A 21788-nucleotide genomic window follows, 5' to 3' on the forward strand; every position below is an offset into this window, starting at 1 on the left:
CATTAGAGTTTAACGAATTGAGAAATGATATGGTCTGACCTACACTTTAGGAGAATCACTTTAGTGGCTGAATGGAGGATGGATTGGAGTGAGGAGAGACTTGGGGCATGGAAAGACACAAACTGATTGTAGAGTCAAGGGAGTAGAACCAGGTTAACAATTTATACAGTAGGATGCAGAATGTGGCATCAATATTTTTATATATAGCCCATGAAGGAATTCGTTTTGCTTGACTCTGCATATTTGTTACAAGGATTTATAAAGCTTTTCCTTTTTCTCTTTTTTTTTCCCCAGTGGCACAAGAGGACAGTGGAAGAGTAAGTAGAATTGTTAATTAAACTAAATTCATTCATTCATTCATTCATTCATTCATTCATTCATTCCTGACACTCCCCTTGTCTGCTTTTAGTAGTATCAAAAAAAAAAATAAAAATAAAGAGAAAGAAAAAAAGAGCTTATTTTTGTTGTAGCCATGCTGGCTGTTAGGAATCACTGCTTATCATTGCTGTCATTTTAATAATCCATTCTAGAATTTTCCCAGGTGACAAAGTCAAGCTCACTTGCTCTACATTTTGTTGACCCAACTCTCCTCAAATTTCAGAAATCAGCGTATTTGGTTTTTTTTTTCTTTCCCTTGAACCTTTATTCAGGAGCTTATCTTTTTATACTTGGATTAATGGCCTCTCTGCCCATAGTCTTTCTTCCACTTCAAGACATCATTCTCAATCTTCCTAAGGTAAAGGCCTTATCATTGCCACTGCCCTGCTCAAATAACTTTCTTTGGCCTCCAATCTCCACTAGAGATTGGAAATAAATATATAAACCCTTTTATCCTGTCTCTTTAAGGCCTATCACAATTTGGCTCCAACCTATCTGTCCAATCTTATTAAACATTTATTCCCTTTAACACCCACTATATTCCAGCCAAAATGAATACCTGTGTAGGTCATCTTGATATCTTAAGAGCAGTTCCTCTGTCTCTGTATATAAAAATCTCTATCAATATCTTTGTTTTCTTTCAAAGCTCATTTCAGATACTCCCTCCTCTATCAATACCCTGAGTTGAAAACGTTATTACCTTCCTCAAACTTGCCTACAGTACTCTGTCCATAACTCATCCTTGCCTCCCTATTCTCTAATGCATATATATATATATATATATATATATATATATATATATATATATATATATATATATATATATTCCAATGTATCACAGTGCCAGGCATTCTTCTGAGATTCCCTTTCATATATTTCGTATATCTCTCGTATATACCTAGTTATTTTCATGCTATCTTCCCTATTATGACATAGATTCCTTGAGGACAGGCTAGTTTTGCTTTTTAATTGTATACTTAGTACAGATCTTAGCACAGAGGGGGTACTTAATAAATGCTTAATGACTTACTGTCTATCCTTTTGTTATCACCTGCCCTCAATGGATATTTCACCAACTTCTTTGGTCATGCATTTCTTTGAGTATAAGTCTTTATGCCCACAATTTTCCATTGGTAATATACTGCAATCTATGTGCACAATGCATCTACATCTCCATTATCCTTATGATTTTATGATGTGTATGGGAGATAATTTGTTGGGAGAAAGCTTTTAACACTGAAAATCAAATGCTTTATTATAATTAACAAAGAGTCAGGACAATGCAACTTGGTACATTTTAGTGAATTGTATGACTATAAATATATGATCTACTGTAGGGTTTTGTTTCAAAAGGCCTGTTATTCCCTTTCCATATTTTCATATTGATGTTGATATGTAAAAATTCTCAGAAAGACTTTATAGAGATAAGAATTAGGCACATAGGTTGGCAGCTATTTATATTTTCTCAATTTCAGCTGTAATAAGGGATATTTTCAAGTTGCTTGGGATCTTCCTTTTTATTATAGAAACGCTGACAGATCTTTTCCATTTTTTGTTTGTTTGTTTGCTGTCCTCCTGTTTTCACTCTTATCTTAACATGATCTGGTACCAACCTTTCTTTAAACTCATTTTTCCCTCTACTGTACTATTTTATGAGCAGATCTTGCTCCTAATTTTCCTTTATCTTTCAATACAAGGTTTTACAAATGAGTATGCAACCTGAACCAGTGTTGCCCTTGGCTGGCTGATCTCCCTCTTTTGACAAGATCAATTGTTTGTCTGAGTCTCCTTCATTCAGGCTCAGAGGTGTGGCTACTGCCTTACACTTTTCCCAATTATGTAGGAAATGATGACAGTCTGCTTTGATGACTGTTTCCTACTCCTAACACTCTTTACAAACCTGCCAGGGAAGAACAGAAATTCAAAATCCTCTGTTCCAATGCCTTAAAAAAAGTAGATGCTTCATCTTTGCTCAATTTTAATAGAATCCAATAGGCCATTATTAAACACCTACTAGGTATAAGGCAATGTAGAGAGGCTAGAGATAAAAACAAAGAGTTCCTACCCTTAGGAGTTTATATTCCAGAGGAGAAATACATTTAAAGAGATGACTACATATTTGATCATTTGAAGAACAAGAAAGCACTAATAACTAGGGAGATTGGGAAAGGTTTCCCATGAATATTCCTAGGATATGACCTGAGCCTTGAAGGAAGCTAGGCATTCTAATACACAGGGAAGGTAAAGCAGAGAGATATGCAGGCATGGGAGAAAGCTTACGAAAAATTATAAAAGTAAGAGACGGAATAACAAATTAGGAAAACAGCTAGATCTGGCTGGCTGGAAACTAGAGCATGTGAAGAGGAATAATGCACAATAAACTCAGAAAAGCAGGCTTGAGTGATACTGCACAGGGCTTTAAAGGTCAAGCCAAAGAATTTATATTTTATCCTAAAGCTATTGATGTTTTGAATAGGGTAGGGGTCAGGGGAACAGGGGAGACTTATATGGTCAAACTTTAGATTATTTTGAGAGCTGTGTAAAAGACTAGAGAGGCAAAAGACTTAAATATTTCTTTTTTCTCTACAGGAAGTCTGAGTACCATATCCAGAGTTTGTTTTTCATGGTGTTCTCAGAACTCTGTTTAATCAATCAATAATACTGAAGAACCAGGGAAGCTTTAATTCAGAAATGTATCAGTATAACTTATTGTCATATAAAACAACAGTATCTGTAAAGAACATGCTGTATTAAAAATAATGTTTATTATATGGAAAGGAATAGAAAAACATACCAACAATCAATATTAAAAATGAACTCACAATGCCATAACAGAGAATACCATGAGAAGTCCATACCTGAGGTATGATTGACATCTTCTTCCGTAAGTCATGAAGTCCTATTTCAGTCGTCAAAATCTTATCAATCCAGATTTTACCTTCGGGTTCTGACAACCGAAAAAGTGCAGCAATGAGGGAGCTTTTCCCAGCTCCTGTTCGTCCCACAATTCCAACCTGTAAACAGAACCAGCACAATGGTTTTAAAAGAACACTAGTTTCTCTTTCTTCCTTCCTTCCTTCCTTCCTTCCTTCCTTCCTTCCTTTCTTTCTTTCTTTCTTTCTTTCTTTCTTTCTTTCTTTCTTTCTTTCTTTCTTTCTTTCTTCCTTTCTTTCTTCCTTCCTTCCTTTCTTCCTTCCTTCCTTTCGCTGATGAAGAAATGGATATTTATATGAAGAAGAGTTAAAGTCAGAATTATACTTCTGATAGGGAAAAGCCATCAGTAGCTTAATGACAATCCATGAAAAGCCAGTTCTTCCAATTATCTTCATTCCTATATCAGAGCATCAAGCACCATGGGAATTTCCTATATCAATAAGAGGTCTACAACTGGAATGAAAAAACACTTATAATAAGAATATTTCCATTTTCTAGGGCTATATTACTTCAACTTAGTTATTCTGAGATAGGGAAAGCAAATCTATTCCTGATAATGAACAAGACACTATTCACTGTAATGAAAGGAAATATTTTTCAAATCCCAGAAAGTGGGTTTTAGTGATTTGATTTATAAAGGGATGATCAGTAGCTAGTTCTACATAACAGCAACACCACCAGTATAATCCCTTGCTGATTATATTGGTTCTTTCATCTGAACAGCTCAAAACATTTTATAAAACAACACTCCCAAATTTCATACAGGAAAGCTGTAAGGAGAATAAAACGTTTTTTCACCAAGAGAAAAATAAACAAACAAAAAAGATTTGAGAAATCTTCACAAGTGATTCAGCACATTTCTAGATGCAGATAAAATAAACAAGAACAGAGAAATTAGAGTGTAAAACCAAAATAATGGACTCTTCAAATAAAATGCAAGTCTATTGTAAAGGATTATATGTAGTATACTACAGATATGTTAAGGATCCACAAGCAGAAACTGGTATCTATAGGCCTAGCAACTAGAAACTGCCAAATGGGAATTATCCAAGTGTAGAAAGCATCTTTATTCAAGGCTTTAAACATGATGAAGATAATTTAAGAAATGCTTTTATTGAGGTAATAAACAGTGAAGTAAAAACAATTAACTTCATGAAATAATCTAGTCCATCTAATCTAAAAATGTTCAGTTTTTTTAAAAACTCCATCTACTAACTCAAAGGTATCAAAATGCAAATATTTGAATCCATTACTTTTTAACCTAACAAAACGTGTTCTACATTAGTTTTATTATATCAAGTGCCTTGAATCTGTACTTAAATAAGATTTACCCATCCAATGCCATATAAGAAACATGGTAGCTGAAAGAGTTCTCAGCTGGCAATTAGGAGACACAGGTCCAAGTCACTGTTCCTTTATAGGATGCAACATTCTCTTCTTAAAAATGAGTTCACAGAGAAACGTATATCTAGATATAAGTGCCTTGAATACAGATTAGTGGCTCCTATGTAGAAATCAGCTTGTCCATAAATGGTAGAGTGGCCACGCCCAAACGCAGAAAAACATTTAGGCCTATTTGAAATCACTAGGATTGTTACTTATGACTTCGGGTAAGTACAATAAATAAATAGAACCCTGCCCAAATGGGAACTGGTTCTACTGGATTTCTCTGCTTTTCCAACTCATCAAAGGCAAAAGAGCTCGCAAGGACCTAACTGGTTTCAGCGTGAACCATGCTGATCACATATGCAAGTAACTTCTTATCTTCCAAAGTGCCTTTTTAGTTTCCTTATTTTAGGGTTACTGTAATCAGCACAACTCTATACAAAAAGGTCCATGGTCTCTAACATCCACACAGCATGTTGTGACAACTACAGGACGAGATACAGAGACTACTAACTTAAACAATCATAACAGCACCTTTGCAAGAGCAAATAACAATCCACTGTGGGAGAGTCATAGAAAATGCTGATTTATTTTCAACCTTTATACCATCTATTAGAGGTGATAACAGGCTGAGAAAAGGCTTCTATGAGAATCAGTTTGGTAGAGTAGAAAGAACTCTGGACCTAAGGGTTAGAAAATCATGATTCAAAGTCTCACTCTGAAACATACTTGGTGTGTGACCATGGATAAGTCGGGGCCTCAGTTCCTTATTGGGAAAATGAGGACAATAGTGCTCATTCTCACTACTTCATCAGGTTATTGTGAGCAAAGAGCTTCATTAACCATATAGTCCTATGTGAGATGTAAGAGCTTGTATAACATCTATACTTACATTAGAAAACCATGGTTCAAAGTCTCACTCTGAAACATTCTAATAGCGGTGTGTCTATGGTCAAGTCCAGGTCTTAGTTCCTCATCTGGAAAATGAGGATAATATTGCTCATCTCCTACTTCACCAGGTTATTATGAACAAAGAGCAAAGGGACAGACTGACGGAGAGGGAGATGGAGAAGAAGAGGGAGAAAGGGAGAGAGGGAAGGAGAAGAAGAGAAGGAGAGAGGGGGGAGAGCATGAAGACATAGCTACTGCAAAAATTCTTTTATAACTAAAGCTCCTGTATAATATTTCTAGATAAATAAATGGAGCTAAATCTGATATTGCTAACAGACCCAAGAAACAAATCAAAAGTCAAGTTATTGTAACATTATAACTCAGGGTCTTACAATTCAATTTTCCCAAAAACCTTTTAAAATCTCAGGTAATCCAGCAATTTCTTTTAAGTTTTCTGAATACAAATTTGAGGCCAGCTTCTAATGTTTCTTATGCATCTCTATGTAATGGGGTTTCTTTAGGCAGTTCACATATTATTGCCTCATTGGTAGCTTAAAAGTCACATTAAAAAAACACGCAGTTAAACTTGATGCTGAAGAAGGCTGCATGAGAGGAAGGAAAGCTATGTTTGGAGTTGAAGGAGCTCAGGTTGGATCTGGCCTATGTACCTGTGTGACCTTAGGCTGGCCACTGAACTTTCCCGGTCTTGATTTCATCAGTAAAATCAGGTTGGACCAAATGATTTCCATGGAACTTTCCAGCTCTAAAGCGATGCTCCTAAGTAAGCACAAGGTTCCTTCTGGCAATAAAAGTAACAGCATTTCAAAGTCATTTGAACCAACATCATTAACCTTTTTTCTGTCCTGAGACTCTCTATATCCATGTTTGCTGAGTGCCGTTAAGGAACTCAGCACTGCATTCATATTTTCATGTCAATGAGGCATGTCGTTCATTAAATCGCTGATCTAGTACACAAAACGGGTCCGTATGAAGAGGAAGGGCTTAAGAAGACTACCTTTAAAAATAATTATAAACTTATACCTTGGCAATGGGTGATTCTAGTTATATGGGGGTAAGCCTCTGTTACCTTACTATGTCATATCAGCATATCATCATTCATTTATTCATTCTACAAACATTTAAAAATTCCTATTATGTAAATTTGTTGTTGTTGAGTCATTTCGATTGTGTTCAACTCTTTGCGACCCCATTTGGGTTTTTCTTAGCAAAAATACTGGAGATGAAGAAACTGAGGCAAACAGGATTAAATGACTTGCCCAGAGTCACACAGCTACTAAGTGTCTGAGGTCAGATTTGAATTTGGGAAGATGAGTCTTACTGATTCCAGGTTTGGCACTCTAACCATTGTACCACCTAGCTGCTGCCTATTATGTACATAATACTATCCTATATGGACTAAAAAACAATGTTAAAAATCTAATCAAATTCAACAATTTGACAGACATATGAAAATGGCTACTGTATGCAGAGTACTGTACTACATAATAATGATTAATTGCTAGCAAAGCTCCTTACAAACATTATGTCATCATTATGATAAATGTTATACCATTTTTATTATTTTATACAAGCATCTAAGTGCTATTATCCCCATTTTACAGATAAGGAAACTGAAGCAGTCTGAGGTTAAATGATTCCCATACCTTGTAAATATTTGATGCTAGATTTGAATTCTGGTCTTCCTGACTCCTAAGCCTAGAGCTCCAGCCACTGCACTACCTAGCTACGTACTGGGAAAGATATAGAGCTTAGAAAATACATTGTTTCTGCCATTTGGTAGTTTACATTTAGCAGTAAAGTAAGACATATGCACAGATAATGACACAAGACATGGCACATTAAAGAGATGCAGAACAAAGTGCTGTCTAAGGATATAACATCAGATGTCAAGTCTTTAATTTCTTTCACATCATCTTCCCCATTGTGACTTTCCCCTGCTCCATTTCCAAATCACCTTCCCCAGTAATGCCTTAGTTACCTATTGCCAGCTATTGCAATAGACTTTTCCAAGCTACCATAACTCTGATGTACCCTATACAACTACAGCAGAGTAATGTTCCAGTTGCAGAACTCTGATCACATCATTTCCATACTCAGAAAATCTGAGTAGTTCCCCAGTGAATTCCAAAACCCTTAGCTCCAATTCCAGGTTTTCTACAACTTGGCCTTGACATATCTTCTCAGCTTTATCTCATTAAACTCTTAATCAAACATGCAACCCATCACTCATGTAGACAATTTACATTCCCTACAATTTTCCCCCAACCTCTCACATCATATACCAAGATAAGTTCCAACATAAAAGTTGGAATATATAATTCACATATAAAGTTATATCATAAATTAGAGGAGCAAGGAAGAAATGGCCATCCTGAATTATGGATAAGGGAAGATTTTGTGACTAAACAAGTGATCTTCATGCCAGCCATCTTTAGTAATCCCTCTATGTGACTTCTTCCTTAGGGAACTGCACTCAAATCAATACAATAATTGCTTTTGGAAAGGGCACGTCAACCAACTGCCCTGTTGTTCCACTCACCAGTCTTGAGACATCTGAGAACAAAACATAGTTTGTTGGCCACTGCAACGCTACATGGTCTCTTCTTATCAGATTTTGAGCTTCAAAATGTAAGGCCAAGGATTGACTAGCTTTTGTATTTGTATTACTATCAATTAGCACAGTGCCTTGCACATAAAAAATGCTTGAAAAATGTTCTTTTCTTTTATTCATTCATCCTATGCCTGTAATATACTTCCATTCCCTCTCCTTATCTGCTGATACACTTCTCACGTTTCAAGTCCTAGCATTCCCTTAAACCCTTTATCTCTGCTTCTCCTTGGATCTCAGCAGCACCTGGAACATGGCCTATATACTTAACATATTCTAGGTTATTAGAATACCCGTCTTAGATCCTCTACTAGCCCACAGATTTTGAAGTTGTCGAGATCAAAATCTGTGTCTTATTTCTCATGTAACAGTATATGATACAAAACAATACCCATCTGACAAATGTTTGTCCAATTAAATTAAATATTATCATGAGGCATAATGCAACTGAAATCAAGATTCAGATCATGCCAGCAGAAAAGAAAATGATGGCCCACAATGGTGTGTTCTGCTTCCAGAGCAGTTTTTAATAAGATATTAACCGCCTAATTGTGCCTATGGAGGAATGAAGATTGGATGACACTGAAAAGTGGAAAAGATGTGACATGTTTACTGTTGAAAAGGAAAGAAGGCATTAACACATACCTTTTCTCTTGATTTAATAAGCACAGTCAAGTGCTTCAATATCACGGGTCCATCCAAACTATAAGTGAAATTGACATTATCAAAGACGATCACTCCTTCATGTGGCCAGTCTGGTGGCGGTCGTTTCTTGGATTCCCATGGGGCTTCTTTTTCAAGATCTGTATACTCCATTACTCTTTCTACAGATATCATCTAAAAGACAAATATGAAGATGTAAACACCAAAGTTAGTCTAGGCCAACAGTATTCTTTTAATTTGGCAAAGGTAGTTGGTTACATAATTACTTTTTTTTAAAAAAATTACTAGCTGGCTATCAGACAATTAAGTTGTAGCAAAAGTATCTATTTGTATAAATTAAGAGTTCAAAACAATCTGCCAAATACAATGGTGTGCAGGAGGTTTTTGTTTTTTTATATTCCATTTGAAGACTGCGGGGAAATGATCAGTAGGCCAAATTTATAGGTAAGAAGATTATTCCTAAATTAGACTTTCTAAGAGGAATATAACCTATTTTCTGGCCACTGGCGACTAATATAGTTTTCAATGAACTAAATTTATGTCATTAAAAATGATTAATTTGTATCATTTTACCAAACTAATATGAATCAAAAATTTATGCCATTAAAATAAAAAATTACTAAAATAAGATGTTCATATCTAAATAACAACTTTATCTTCAAATGACCTTATATTTAACAGGGAAAAACAACCTAGGCCTGTAAATGATTTAAACATGGTAAGCATGATGGAAAATTAGAAGATGATCTTATGTTACATTCAATGTCCAACTTGTCCTATATTTTCAAGTTAGTATTCCATCTCTAAGGCTCTGAAAATGTATTATAAAGTCATCTCTAGTGTAACAGAAAAAAGTCAGAGATCCCTTAGTCATTGCAGGGGTTTGATTCATTCAATGATTTTTTTCCTTTTAGTGAGGCAATTGGGGTTAAGTGACTTGCCCAAGGTCACACAGCTAGTACATGTCAAGTGTTTGCTCTGAGGCCGCATTTGAACTCAGGTCCTCCTGACTTCAGGGCCGGTGCTCTATCCACTGTGCCACCTAGCTGCCCCTCATTCAATGATTTGAGACAGCTGATGATTTGACACCCTTAGTCTCAAAGAGAAGGTGGGCATTCACCACCTAGTAATCTGTAGTCATGTCAAAGACAGTGATAGCATATCTTGTTAAAACCAGGTACTATCTGAGACTTCACTTCAACCCTCAGCAACCTCTTATTGTAATGGAATAGCCAACTCAACATTTCTTCCTAATCTTTCCTAATCTTCCAGTGGAAATGCTAAAACTTAAAAAATACCATAATTCAAAAACTGGAAAATCACCTCCCCCCTGAACATAAGCTCAAAATATTGGATCATTCTGTATCAGAAAAGAGGACCACCTCATTAAGAAATAATAAAGCATAGTTTTCTAAAAGACTTAGCAATAACCTTACTAGTACTTCAGAACCTGCCTCCTACAGAGAAATTTATTACATCTGAAGGCAGTTTGTGACGAATCTAAAACCTGCTGACATAGCACACAGAAGACTGAGAAAAAGATGTATTACATTTTATTGTGCATTAACTTTAAACAGATGGAAGAAGGATCTAAAAAATTCTGTTAGCCACAATGTAAAAATAACAGTTTTAATATTTTCAACAAGAAATGCTTTTATGTCACTTAATAGCAAGGGAACTTGAAAAGACTAAGAATGTAAAGATAAATATTACCATATTCTCAACTTCGGCACTTTGTCTAACTCCCCACTGGAACATTCCCATGAGAGTGATGGCATAGGACAAGGCCAACCCAACTTGTCCAGCATTCAGAGCTAAAGGATGAGGAAGAAAAGGAGATAAAATCAATTCAAGATTATCAAATCAAAGCCCAGTTATTTCACCTATCTCACATACAAGTGAAAGATTCCAAATAGAAGCTTTTTTTCAATCACAAATATATCTGTAAATATTATTTATGACTATCACGTTTCTGTTTTTTAAAGTAGTCATACAATCACATTGCTTGCCTTCTCAGTGGGTGGGGGAGGGACTGGAGGGAGATACTCTGGAACTCAAAATTTTAAAAAAAATTCATGTTAAGATAAAGTATAATTATTTTTAAAAATAATCGTGCAACTTGAACTTTAATTCCTACTCTAGTCTGAGAACTGTACTAGATACTGGTGATACATAGACAATGCGATAGTACCTATCCTCAAAGAACTTTTTTTTCTACTAGGCAGACACAGTATGATACAGATACAAAAAAAACCACAGGGTGATGTGGTGGTGAAGAGGGCCACTGTGGGCAATAACAATACAGGGGAAAGCAGGAAAAGGCCTCTAGTAGTAAGTGGGAATAAGTAATCCAGGCATGGAAGACATTCTGTACAAAGGAGCAGAAAGGCAGGAGGTAGATTGTGGTGTAAAGGGAATGACACGAAGGCTAATTTGGCATTAATGTAAAATGCATGAGGGAGAGTAACATATATTAAGTCTTAAAAGACAGGCTGGAGCCAAATTATGAAAGGTTTTACATGACAGAAGGAAGAGTTTTCATTTGACCACTGAGGCAAATGGAAGCCCACAACAGGGAGCTCTTTAAGCAGGAGAATGATCCGGACTAAAGCAGTACTGGCTTGACTCTTCTTCCTCCATCTCCAAACAGTCACTTCTATAAATATTCCATCTGCCAGTGCACTCAGTTTGTGTTTGGTTGCCTTCATCAAATCAAAGAAAGATAAAAGGAAAAGACAGACCACAAAGTAGTTCATCTACCCGAACCACATCCATGCCTCACATTTAATATAACACTTCTTCAGTGTTTTAGTAGCAATCCATGAAAAACCAAACAGTACAGGACTTGAATTTCAATATGGAGGCGGGAGTTTCACTGAGTAACTGTAAACACAGCCATAAATTGTCATCATACCATAAATAGTTCATCCCATCTGTACTTACTTTGGGCTAGAACCAGGGAACCAAAGGCAGTGACTACAACAAAGATGGCACAGATGGCGTCCAGACGTACAGCAAACCATCGGGATGTAGTCAAAAATAAGAACCAAGCCTCTAAATGTATAAACCATAATGGGAATAATGAATAAATAATCAAGAATTAGATGTAAATAAAGTGTGAGAATATTTTACGTGACTGGGCTACAAAAGATACATAGGCTTTCTAGGACGTTAGCACGGAGTGGCACAAGTCATTCAATATTAGATACACAGACATGGCTGGCAAATGTGAGGGACCTCAGAAGACGGTAAAATGCTAAGTAACGCAAGGCAATATATATGGTCTGAATCATGTCAAATGGTGAAAGGCCTTTTATAATGGGTGCATCGCAAGATTCAACTGAAAGGTCATTAACAGAAGTCACAGTTGCATAATAAAAATCCGAGCTTTCTGAGTAAGCTAAAAAGAGTGGAAAGAATATTGAACTTGGGCGTCACATATTCTTTCACTCTACTCTGGAACAGCCTTTGCCATTCACTGGCTACAAGTCAGTTCATGCACCTTCACCCACAAAATGAGTGGGTTGGAGAATAATAATAGTAATAACTCCAATTTATATAGCCTTTAAGGTATGCACAGCACTTTACATACATTATCTTATTTAAGTCTCACAACACCGCCAAGCAATATTATTATCCGCATTTTGGAGGTGAGCAAATAAGAGTCACTTAAGTGACTTGCTCATGGTTACATAGCTACACAAAATCCAAACCAAGATTTTATTAAATCAAGAGTTAATCTTAACGATTTTTTTGCCAAAAGTGTTTATCACGAATTATGGCACTTTGTAAGAAGTTGCCTTGACACATCTTCCCATTTTGAATGTAACTTCTCAGGGGTAAGGAAGCATTCTTTGTCTCCTCCAAAACAGTCAGAACCACTGTTACTACCATGCATATACTACTGGGTACTTGAAGGACCAATAAGGCCATTTTGTGTTACCATTTTGTTAGTACTACATACCATTCTGAAAAAACAAACAAACAGTAAATAATGGAGTTTGAAAGTTTACATACAAATCATTTTTATTTTTATATCCTATGGTTTTCTTTTGGGATGGTGATTACTAAGTACAGGCTGGCAGATATTTTGAAATTTTGTCAAGGACTGAAAGTCAGTGATATAGAGATTAATGCATGTGGGACATCAAGTGTATAAAAGATTCAGGAACTAAATTTTTATCTTTAGAGCTTGATTGTTTATACTTATAGAGCTTGGTTATACTTTTTTATCATTTTGAGGCCTGTAGGGGTCCTGGAGCCTCACACAAAAGTGACTCAGTGATGCCTGGCACAGAGTAGGTACTTAATAAATTGTGTTTATTGATTGACCGCAAAAATGATGTCCAGTATACATTTAAACATACAAGTATTCAAGACACAGTATGGTACAATGGGAAAGAGCTATGGGCTGTCAAGAATTGGAAGATTCTGGATGTTCCATTTACTAATTTAGGAAAATCATCTTACTGAGCCTCAGTTTCTTTGTAAGTTAGAGTGAGATTGTAATACTTAATTCCTAACATCATAAGTTTGTCACAGAGATCAAATAAGATAATATTCTCGAAGAGACTAAATGTATTTTCTCTAGTTTTTCAGAAGCTGCCTCCTACAGGGAAATGTATTACATAGGAAGACAGCTTGTGGTGACTGAAAACAGCTGACACAGCACATAGAAGGAGGAAAAATATATGGATGTAAACTATTCTTAATACTCTAAGAAACAGGAAAAGGGGTGCTAGAAATTGGAAGGAAAGAAGAAAACTCTGACTATGGAAAGTAATATTAAAAACAGTGAAGGAGAAGGGAAAGGAAGGCACGTCAAAGGTGAAGAGGGATAGCAGAGAAAAGGAGGGAAGGAAGGCACAGAAAAGGGAGAAGAAAGCTAGCAGTAGGAAGAAAAGGACAAAGGGAAATATGTCAGCTCTCAAATTAGGAAAGAGTGAAGGCCACCAGGGTGGGGAGGTCACAACCTGAACAGGTGGTAAATCATTCATCCTTTACAAGAACATTCCCAAAGATGTACAGACCTGAATGAAGATCCTGATGAGCATCGAATAATTCCTGGAATCTTTGCTCAGCTCTGTATGCCCGGATGGTCCAAAGCCCTTGAAGAGAAGACGACAAGTGGGAAAATACTGGGCTCCGAGCTGCAAAGCAAAAAGAGAAACAACTCATTCAGGCAGAATAATGCCATGTTCACTTGCTCAGTCCCACCAGTCACAGAATCTAGAGAACTGGAAGGTTTCTTAGCAATCATTTTGTTCAACCCCTCAATTTTATAGGAGAAGAAACTAAGAACTGGGGAGGCTGAGTGACTTGACTAAAGTAACGTGGAGAGAATACAAACCTAAAAGCAATTTCTAAACCAAGTGAAGTTTTTAGTTTGTGAATCAAACCTGTCAGAGAATAGTCCTGGGTGCAAATGAAGATAAAGAGGCAGCTTGCTCTGCTTTCAGGATTTATTTTGTAAGTCTATTCCTCAACCTTTGGGCAAAACAGTTGTCACTTGGAACATCTGGAATTGAAAGTCTTGGTCCAATATCTGTTCAAATGACCTTCAATTGCAAATTAAAATCCATCTGGAACGGTGCTTTTGCGATTTGGAGTAATTTTTCATCACTTGAGTGCATCTGAGGAGCTCTTCCTTTGTGCAGACTATGCTTGAATAGTCTCTTTATAGGTCACTCTGAAAGGGGTACCCAGGTATTGTACTCGATTCTGTTCTCACATGACCTGCTCAGCAGAGATGGCTTTTAGGAATCCCGACTTTAACTCCAGGAGACCTGGGAATGCTTTTATGACTGCATAGCTGGAAATTCAGTCCTGTCATTTGTTCTTCATCATAGCACATGACGTTCCTTGCACATTTTCAGTATTGGAATGTAGGCTTAATTGCAGGGCCAGGGCTCATAAACATGAAAAACCCTAAGAAGTTCTTCCATTCTATAGAAATTCATTTTGGCTAGGGAGTTGATGTCATGTCACTTGGCAGATTGTATCTTTCATCTATTCTAAGAAAGATTTGCTTTCCAAATACTGTTTAACAACTCTCATTCCTTTAGCACATCAGACTCTAGCATGCTACCAAACTGGCATGATTCAGCTACAGGTTTGCATTCTCTCTCATCAGTGAGACCATAAATAAAGTTTGTCAAGGCAGATTAGCATGTGACCTCTATCTTTTCAATAGCAAAATCTCACAGTCATTACTATCCTATCCGATAGTAAGTAACCACTGGGGAGAAGTACAGAATGCTGGTTTTAATTATCCTTATACTTGTATATCTACAAAGAAGAGAAGTTGGGGGGTAGGGCAGCTAAGTGCACAGTGGATAGAGCACTGGCCTTGGAGTAAGGAGGACCTGAGTTCAAATCCTGCCTCGGACACTTGACACTTACTAGCTGTGTGACCCTGGGCAAGTCACTTAACCCCACTGCCTTACTAAAAAAAGCAAAAAAAAAAAAAGAGAAATCTAGGAAAATACTGAGTTGTTTATAAGAAGAATAGGTTTTTCGAGGACAGATTGACAGTTTCCATCTAAGAATAACCTCTAGGCTCCATCCATATCAGTGCAAAGTGAAGAGAAATCAAAGAAGGGTCCCAAATCTCTGGATAGTCACCTTGTGACAAACTTAGGAAGATGGGAAGAGAATGGCACATGAGAGGCAATCATGGATGTGTTGTGACTTGCATTGTAGGAAGGAATATCTACACAAGTCTTTTGGAGTCTCTGTAAAGAAGTTCAGGATTGTATGGATTTTACCAAATCATTAATCAGGAAAGAAAAAGGGAAGAAACTGCTTAAGTTATTTTTAGGATCTGATTCCTGAATGTTGCATAAGTAGTAGTTGAAGACTAATATAGAAAATCACACAAAAAAAAGAAAATTAATGTTTATTAAAAGGCTTTATGAGCCAATTCCTTATAGAAGCATTCCCTTATTTTATTTACATATTATTATTATTTATAGATTATCCCCTTAGTTTCTTCTTCTATGATTTCCAAGTTATGGCACAGCTCCACCCATTTGAAAATGGAGAGTTTACTATACTAATTAGCTTAGTAAATTATAAATTTATCCTCTCTGCTCTGCTATTTCTTTTGAGGATATTATTTCAAGGCCCATTTCAAGTGTGAGGAAAACCCAACAAGAATGATATGATGTTTAAATGTTGATCCAGGTGAAACTCAGAACTGCTAATAACTTACTGTTTAGTCTCTCTATATTGCCTAGCACCTGCTACATAATAATTGCAACTAACCAAGGAAGAGAAAGATCTTTTTGAACTTGTAATAACATATGACTAAAAAAATCCTAGTACATTCTCTGCTTTTAATTTTTCTTTTCCCAAACAAGGAAGTACATTAAATTAGGAAATTCCGTTTTGCATTTTAACCCCCAAAATGAAAAAAAAATACTGCAGTACTCAAGATCAAAGGCGTTGTACATATAATTTTGATATGATATATGAATAAAAGATATCCAACTACGTCACTTCCTGTTAATCCTTGACAATCCATCAAGTGTGAACAGCACTATCTAAGGGAAGTAGATGACTTTTTGCTATAAACAAATGGTGGCTAATGACAGTATTTTCTAAACTATTTGTCAAAAAGTGCTTGATTATCATGAAATGGAACAATATAATACGTAGATTTTTAAAAATGGCATCCATGTAAGGAATTCCAGTTTGGAGACTTCTACGAATGCCTAAACAGCAACTCTTCCATAATTAATAGTCCTTAAGAGTTGCCTGGGACATAAGACTAGCCTGTGAACCCCAGTTAATATGAACAACTGTATTCTTTCTTCTCTTTCTCCTCACTGACTGAATTTTATCCCACCCAAAATAAAATGCTTATTTTTTAGAATATATTCTTCATTACTTCCTCACCCATCCCAGGATCACTGAAATTACTTAACCCTCTTACCAGTATCCTTGTCTATCTCTACGGCCCGAGGTTTGAACTAATATTGCTTTAAGAAAGATGTGGGAAGACTAATTTTACAAGTTAAAATAAGCAGAATGCTCTATGTCCCTTAAATTACAGATTAGTCTCAAATCGATTCTATTAGGTCATCTTAACTGAGATTTTCTTTACTCACTTGTAGATTCCAGACGTTTCACATCTCTTGATGTTTCTAAGAAGTATCGTCGAAGAAAAATGAAAACGACAGTAAGTGGAAATAAAGGGATCACAATCCATGGGATCACAGCTATGGCCACGGCTACCACGCAAATTACCTGCAGAAATGTCTAAAACAGTAACAACAAATGTGACTGGTTATTAAGAAGAGCATTTTGTAGGTCATCTTATCATTTAGGACCATGATAATGGTTATTTATTTAACATCCTATGGCTGGACAAAAATCTTTTGCCAGAAAGGCTTGTGAGTAGAAAACCCTTGTCTATGAAGGTAATGGAATATAATAAATAGTACAAATTAAAGTTTTGTAAAATTTGGAGCTAGGTGGCCAGGTTTGGAGTTGGGAAGATTCATCTTCCTGAGTTCAAATCTGGCCTCAGACATTTACTAGGCATGTGACCCTGGGCAAGTCACTTATCCCTGTTTGCCTCAGTTTCCTCATCTATACTCTTTGCCAGGAAAATCCCAAATAAGGTCATGAAGACTTAGGCATGACTGAACAACAAACAAATTAAAGGCAGGAGGTATAGGGTGGTGCCTGACCATTGTGAAATAATATTTGCAAGATGCTTAGCACAGTGCACAGTTAGGCGCTACATAAATGTTAGCTATTAACAACACTAACAACTGCTATTATTACTGTAGAATAAAGACTGAAGGGAGCTGGACGCATTTCAAGGGGTCCACAAATCTATATGCACACCAAGCATTGTAATTTTGATCCTTATTTGGTACCCAAAAGTCATACAATAGGAGCAGTATAATAAGCAAATTCCTGAGTATGCTCTTATGATGAATAAAATAAAAATGAACATATAAATTTAGTTGCTTTCAGTAAAGTACAGGCATAGCTCATTTTATTCTGCTTTGCAGATATTGTATGGGTTTTTTTTTAAACAAACTGAATGTTTATGGCAACACTGTGTCAAGCAAGTCTGTAGGCACCATTTTTCCAACAGCATGTGCTCACGTTGTGTTTCCGTGTTACATTTTGGTTATTCTCACAATATTTCAAACTTTTCCAGTGGTCTTTGATATTATTATTGTAATTGTTTTGGGGAGGCACAAATCATGCCCATATAAGATGGTAAACTTAATTGCTAAATGTTTTGTGTGTTCTGACTACTTCATCAACTGGTCATTCTCTGGTACCTCTCCCTCTCCTCAGGCCTCCCTATTCTCCGAGACACAATAATATTGAAAAATATTACGTAAACTTAGTTGATAAAGCAGTGGCAGGGTATGAGAGGGCTGACTCCAATTTTGAAAGAAGCTCTAATATGGGTAAAATGCTATCAAACAGCATCACATGTTACAGAGAAATCTTTCATGAAAGGAAGAGTTAATCAATATGGCAAACTTCAGTGCTGTCTTATTTTAAGAAATTGCCACAGCCATTCCAACCTTTAGCAACCATCACCCTAATCAGTCAACAGCCATCAACATGCAGGCAAGATCCTCCACAAAAGGATTACAACTTGCTGAAGGCTCTGATGATAATTAGCATTTTTAGCAATATTTTTAAAATTAAGGTATGTATATTATTTATTTAGACATGATACTACTGCACATTTAGTAGACTATAGTATACTGTAAACAACTTTTATATGCAGTGGTAAACTAAAAACTTTGTGTGACTCGCTTTATTCCAATATTCACTTTCTTGTGGTGATATGGATCAGAACCCACAATATCTCCAAGGTAAGCCTATATAAATATTACTGAATTCTCAGCAGGTTTTTATCACGTATTTTCTCAAGTTAATCTGCAAGTTAAAAAACAGGCCATCATATTCAAAGAGAAGGTTGGAAACTATTGGTGTAGCTGTTTTTTGTTTAGCGTTTTTTTTTTCCTAAGAGGATAGAGGGCAGAAATGGGACTCAGAGGACTGGTGCTTTCAATCTATTTCAATTAATTTTAATCTGACAAACACTAAGCATAACACTGTGTAGAAAGGCAAGGGCCAGAAAAGAGTCCACCCACCAAAAACCAATGTAGATGAGGAGTAAAGGACATGGAGTGGTGGCCTGGAAGACTCTGAATCACAAAGGTGAGATTTTGTCAGTCCCTGAACAGCTGAGTACCAGTTTACTGGACTTCTATTCCCTCATATCCTATGATGACAGAAGGCAGTACCGAATGTGTTGTCTTTAAAAACTAAAACAAAATGAGACAAGAGTGTTGGGTTCTGGGTCAGTAAATGTGTGACTGGGTACCCAGGGGCTATTACTGATCCATTATTTCATTTGATCCTTACAACAATTTTTCCAGATAAGAGCGCATGGATTGCAGTTTACATTTTGCAGATGAGAAACTAAGTAAGGCACCAAGAAATTAAGTGACCTGCCCAAAGTTAGTGGGAGAATTAGAATACAGGTCTACTAACTCCTGGATTAGTGTTCCTATCCAGGTTTAAATTTAAGACCATTCTTAAAGCCTGCCTTAAATGAGCAAAACAATAAAACTTCTGACCCCTTTGGATGAGGAGTACCCAAGAGGTTATATTAAAATATCTAGCCAAAGTCTCAGGCAAAGTAGTATATAAGTATGAAATCGCCCTTTTTTGATACCTAGGAATAAATATATTGTCAAAATTAGGTCCTTTTCAAGGGACCAGATCTGAGAAAGTCACCCCCAGGAAAACAAAATTACACAGGACTTTCTTCTAGAATTTAATGGTGGAAGATAGATGAAGTGAGGCAAGTAACATTCAAAGCTAGCTACCTACATATACTCTGAAGGAACAAAACAAAACAGAACTGTAAAAGAGAAGAAGGGACTTTGATAAAATTATCTCCCAACCACCCAAAGACTGCTTTTCTGAAACCAATCTCATATTCTCCTCTCAAGTTATATAATCAAGCTCCCCACTGGCTCCAAAAAGCCCTTAATTTCCAGGCTACTTGTCTGACAATGGAAAATCCCTTAGGCCAGATTCCAGGTTAAACTCATTAGATGCTACAAAGACTATTAAAATAACAATAGATCCACACGACCCAGATGATTCAGACCTGTTCCTAAGAGTCACTGTTAGACCACATGGTACAAGTATGGTCACTGGGGGAAAAAAGCACCAGTTAGCACTTATTATTTATTAACAACGTACTTAAGTCTGTGCCTGGTGCACAGAGACAGAAGAGAAATGGGGACTGCCTTCAAACGGTTGCAATGGATGGGAGTTAGGGAGATTACACCTACACCTACATAACTATATTCACAGTATGTACCCAAAAAATTAGGTGATATGTGGGACAGACAAATGGGAAGCTGCATTCTTCTGAAGGAATGGCTTTATTAAGATGGAAGCAGTTGAGCTGCATTTTGAAGAAAATCAAGTATTGTAAAAGGCAGGTCTAAGAGTCTGCAGATTCAGAATATGTGGGTTTAAATCCCATCTTATGCCACTTTTGAGTGGTTTGATCTCGATCTCTCTCATCTGTAAAATGGGTATAATAAGACTTCTGCAGCCTACTTTTCAGGATTGTTATGAGAAAAATAAGAAAGAAAAACATTTCATAACACATGCTATAAATGGAAATAGTTATTCTCAGATCAAAGGCTTTACTTCTAATATTTTCCGAGAGATTTCCTACCTAAAAGTAGTCAAAGACTTGTGAGATTACTCTTCAGAAAGGCAAAGTACTTGCCTTCACAAACCAAACTGAATAGATAAGGGTACAGATAAGCAGAGACCTCTCTGTTAAAACTTCTAACCTTATGAAAACAAAAATAAAATCTCTTGCACAGCTGTGACAGGCTGGTAATCTGGAGCACATCCAGCAGAGGGCAACCAGGAAACCATAACTATTGAAAGAATTTGGGATTCTTAGTCTACAGAAGAGTAGACTGGGGAGGGGACGTTAAAGCTGTCAAAAGTATTTGTTTAAAGTATTTGAAAAGTCTTCATAAGGAAGAGAGATTAGGTTTTGTTGGGGGGTGGGAGCAGGCTGGCCCCATAGGATAGAACAACTCCCAATGAGTAAAAGTTAACAGAGAGAAAAACTTCAGCTTGCTATTTCAAACAATAAGCCCGTCCAAAAGTTGAATTTCAAACAATAAGCCTGTCCAAAAGCTGCCTTGGAACATAGTAGGTTCTCATACATTGGACATCTTCAAACAGGAAGCTAGATGACCCTTGTGGGCTCTTATGTGTTGGGCTCCACAATTTCCGAGGTTTTTTCCATCTCTGAAATTCTGCCATTCTACTTTAGGGAAGCCACCAATGAGCGACTTCGTGACAGCAGAACCCTATTTTCTTTTGTGGATACCTGACTAATACCTAGAATTTCTGCTTATTAATCTACCATTACAACCATATAGGAAAATAAACAAAAACTAAAACTTTGCCATATGACTAATATAGCAGTACAGTGTGACAAACGTCTTTATAACAGTTAATGAGAAATTCTATACTCTCTCTACTGGACCATGGAAGAAAGGTGATACATTACAATCCAGGCCTACTTATTCACAAAAGCAAGGAGAAAATTTCAAAAATAAGCAAGGAAAACAAATATATAACAACAACAACAACAACAACAACAAAAACTCCTCAATAATTACATTTGCTTATTAGCAGGAATAAGGGTAAGGGACAGAAAGTAAGCTTTGGGGCTAAAATGACGCCAATGTCCAACTAAGACATTAACCAGTTCTTCACTTCATTTTTGTCTTATGTACATATCATATATGTACATGTCATATATTTATGCAAATACTCTACACATACTGGATGCCAAACTTACATTTCAGAT

The 21788-nt window shown here is 36.5% G+C and overlaps 1 protein-coding gene across 1 annotated transcript in view; it reads right to left on the minus strand.

Moving 5' to 3' along the window:
- ABCC4 (ATP binding cassette subfamily C member 4 (PEL blood group)) overlaps nucleotides 1–21788 on the minus strand; it is a 269141-nt gene that overhangs the window by 49482 nt on the left and 197871 nt on the right. Inside the window, 6 exon segments of the mRNA XM_020965805.2 lie at nucleotides 3237–3392; nucleotides 8864–9055; nucleotides 10595–10695; nucleotides 11825–11935; nucleotides 13912–14031; nucleotides 16993–17143. Coding sequence (XP_020821464.1) covers nucleotides 3237–3392; nucleotides 8864–9055; nucleotides 10595–10695; nucleotides 11825–11935; nucleotides 13912–14031; nucleotides 16993–17143 — 831 coding nt within the window.

This window comes from Phascolarctos cinereus, unplaced genomic scaffold (assembly GCF_003287225.1).
Source record: "Phascolarctos cinereus isolate Bilbo 61053 unplaced genomic scaffold, phaCin_HiC Scaffold_7;HRSCAF=346, whole genome shotgun sequence".
NCBI lineage: Eukaryota > Metazoa > Chordata > Mammalia > Diprotodontia > Phascolarctidae > Phascolarctos > Phascolarctos cinereus.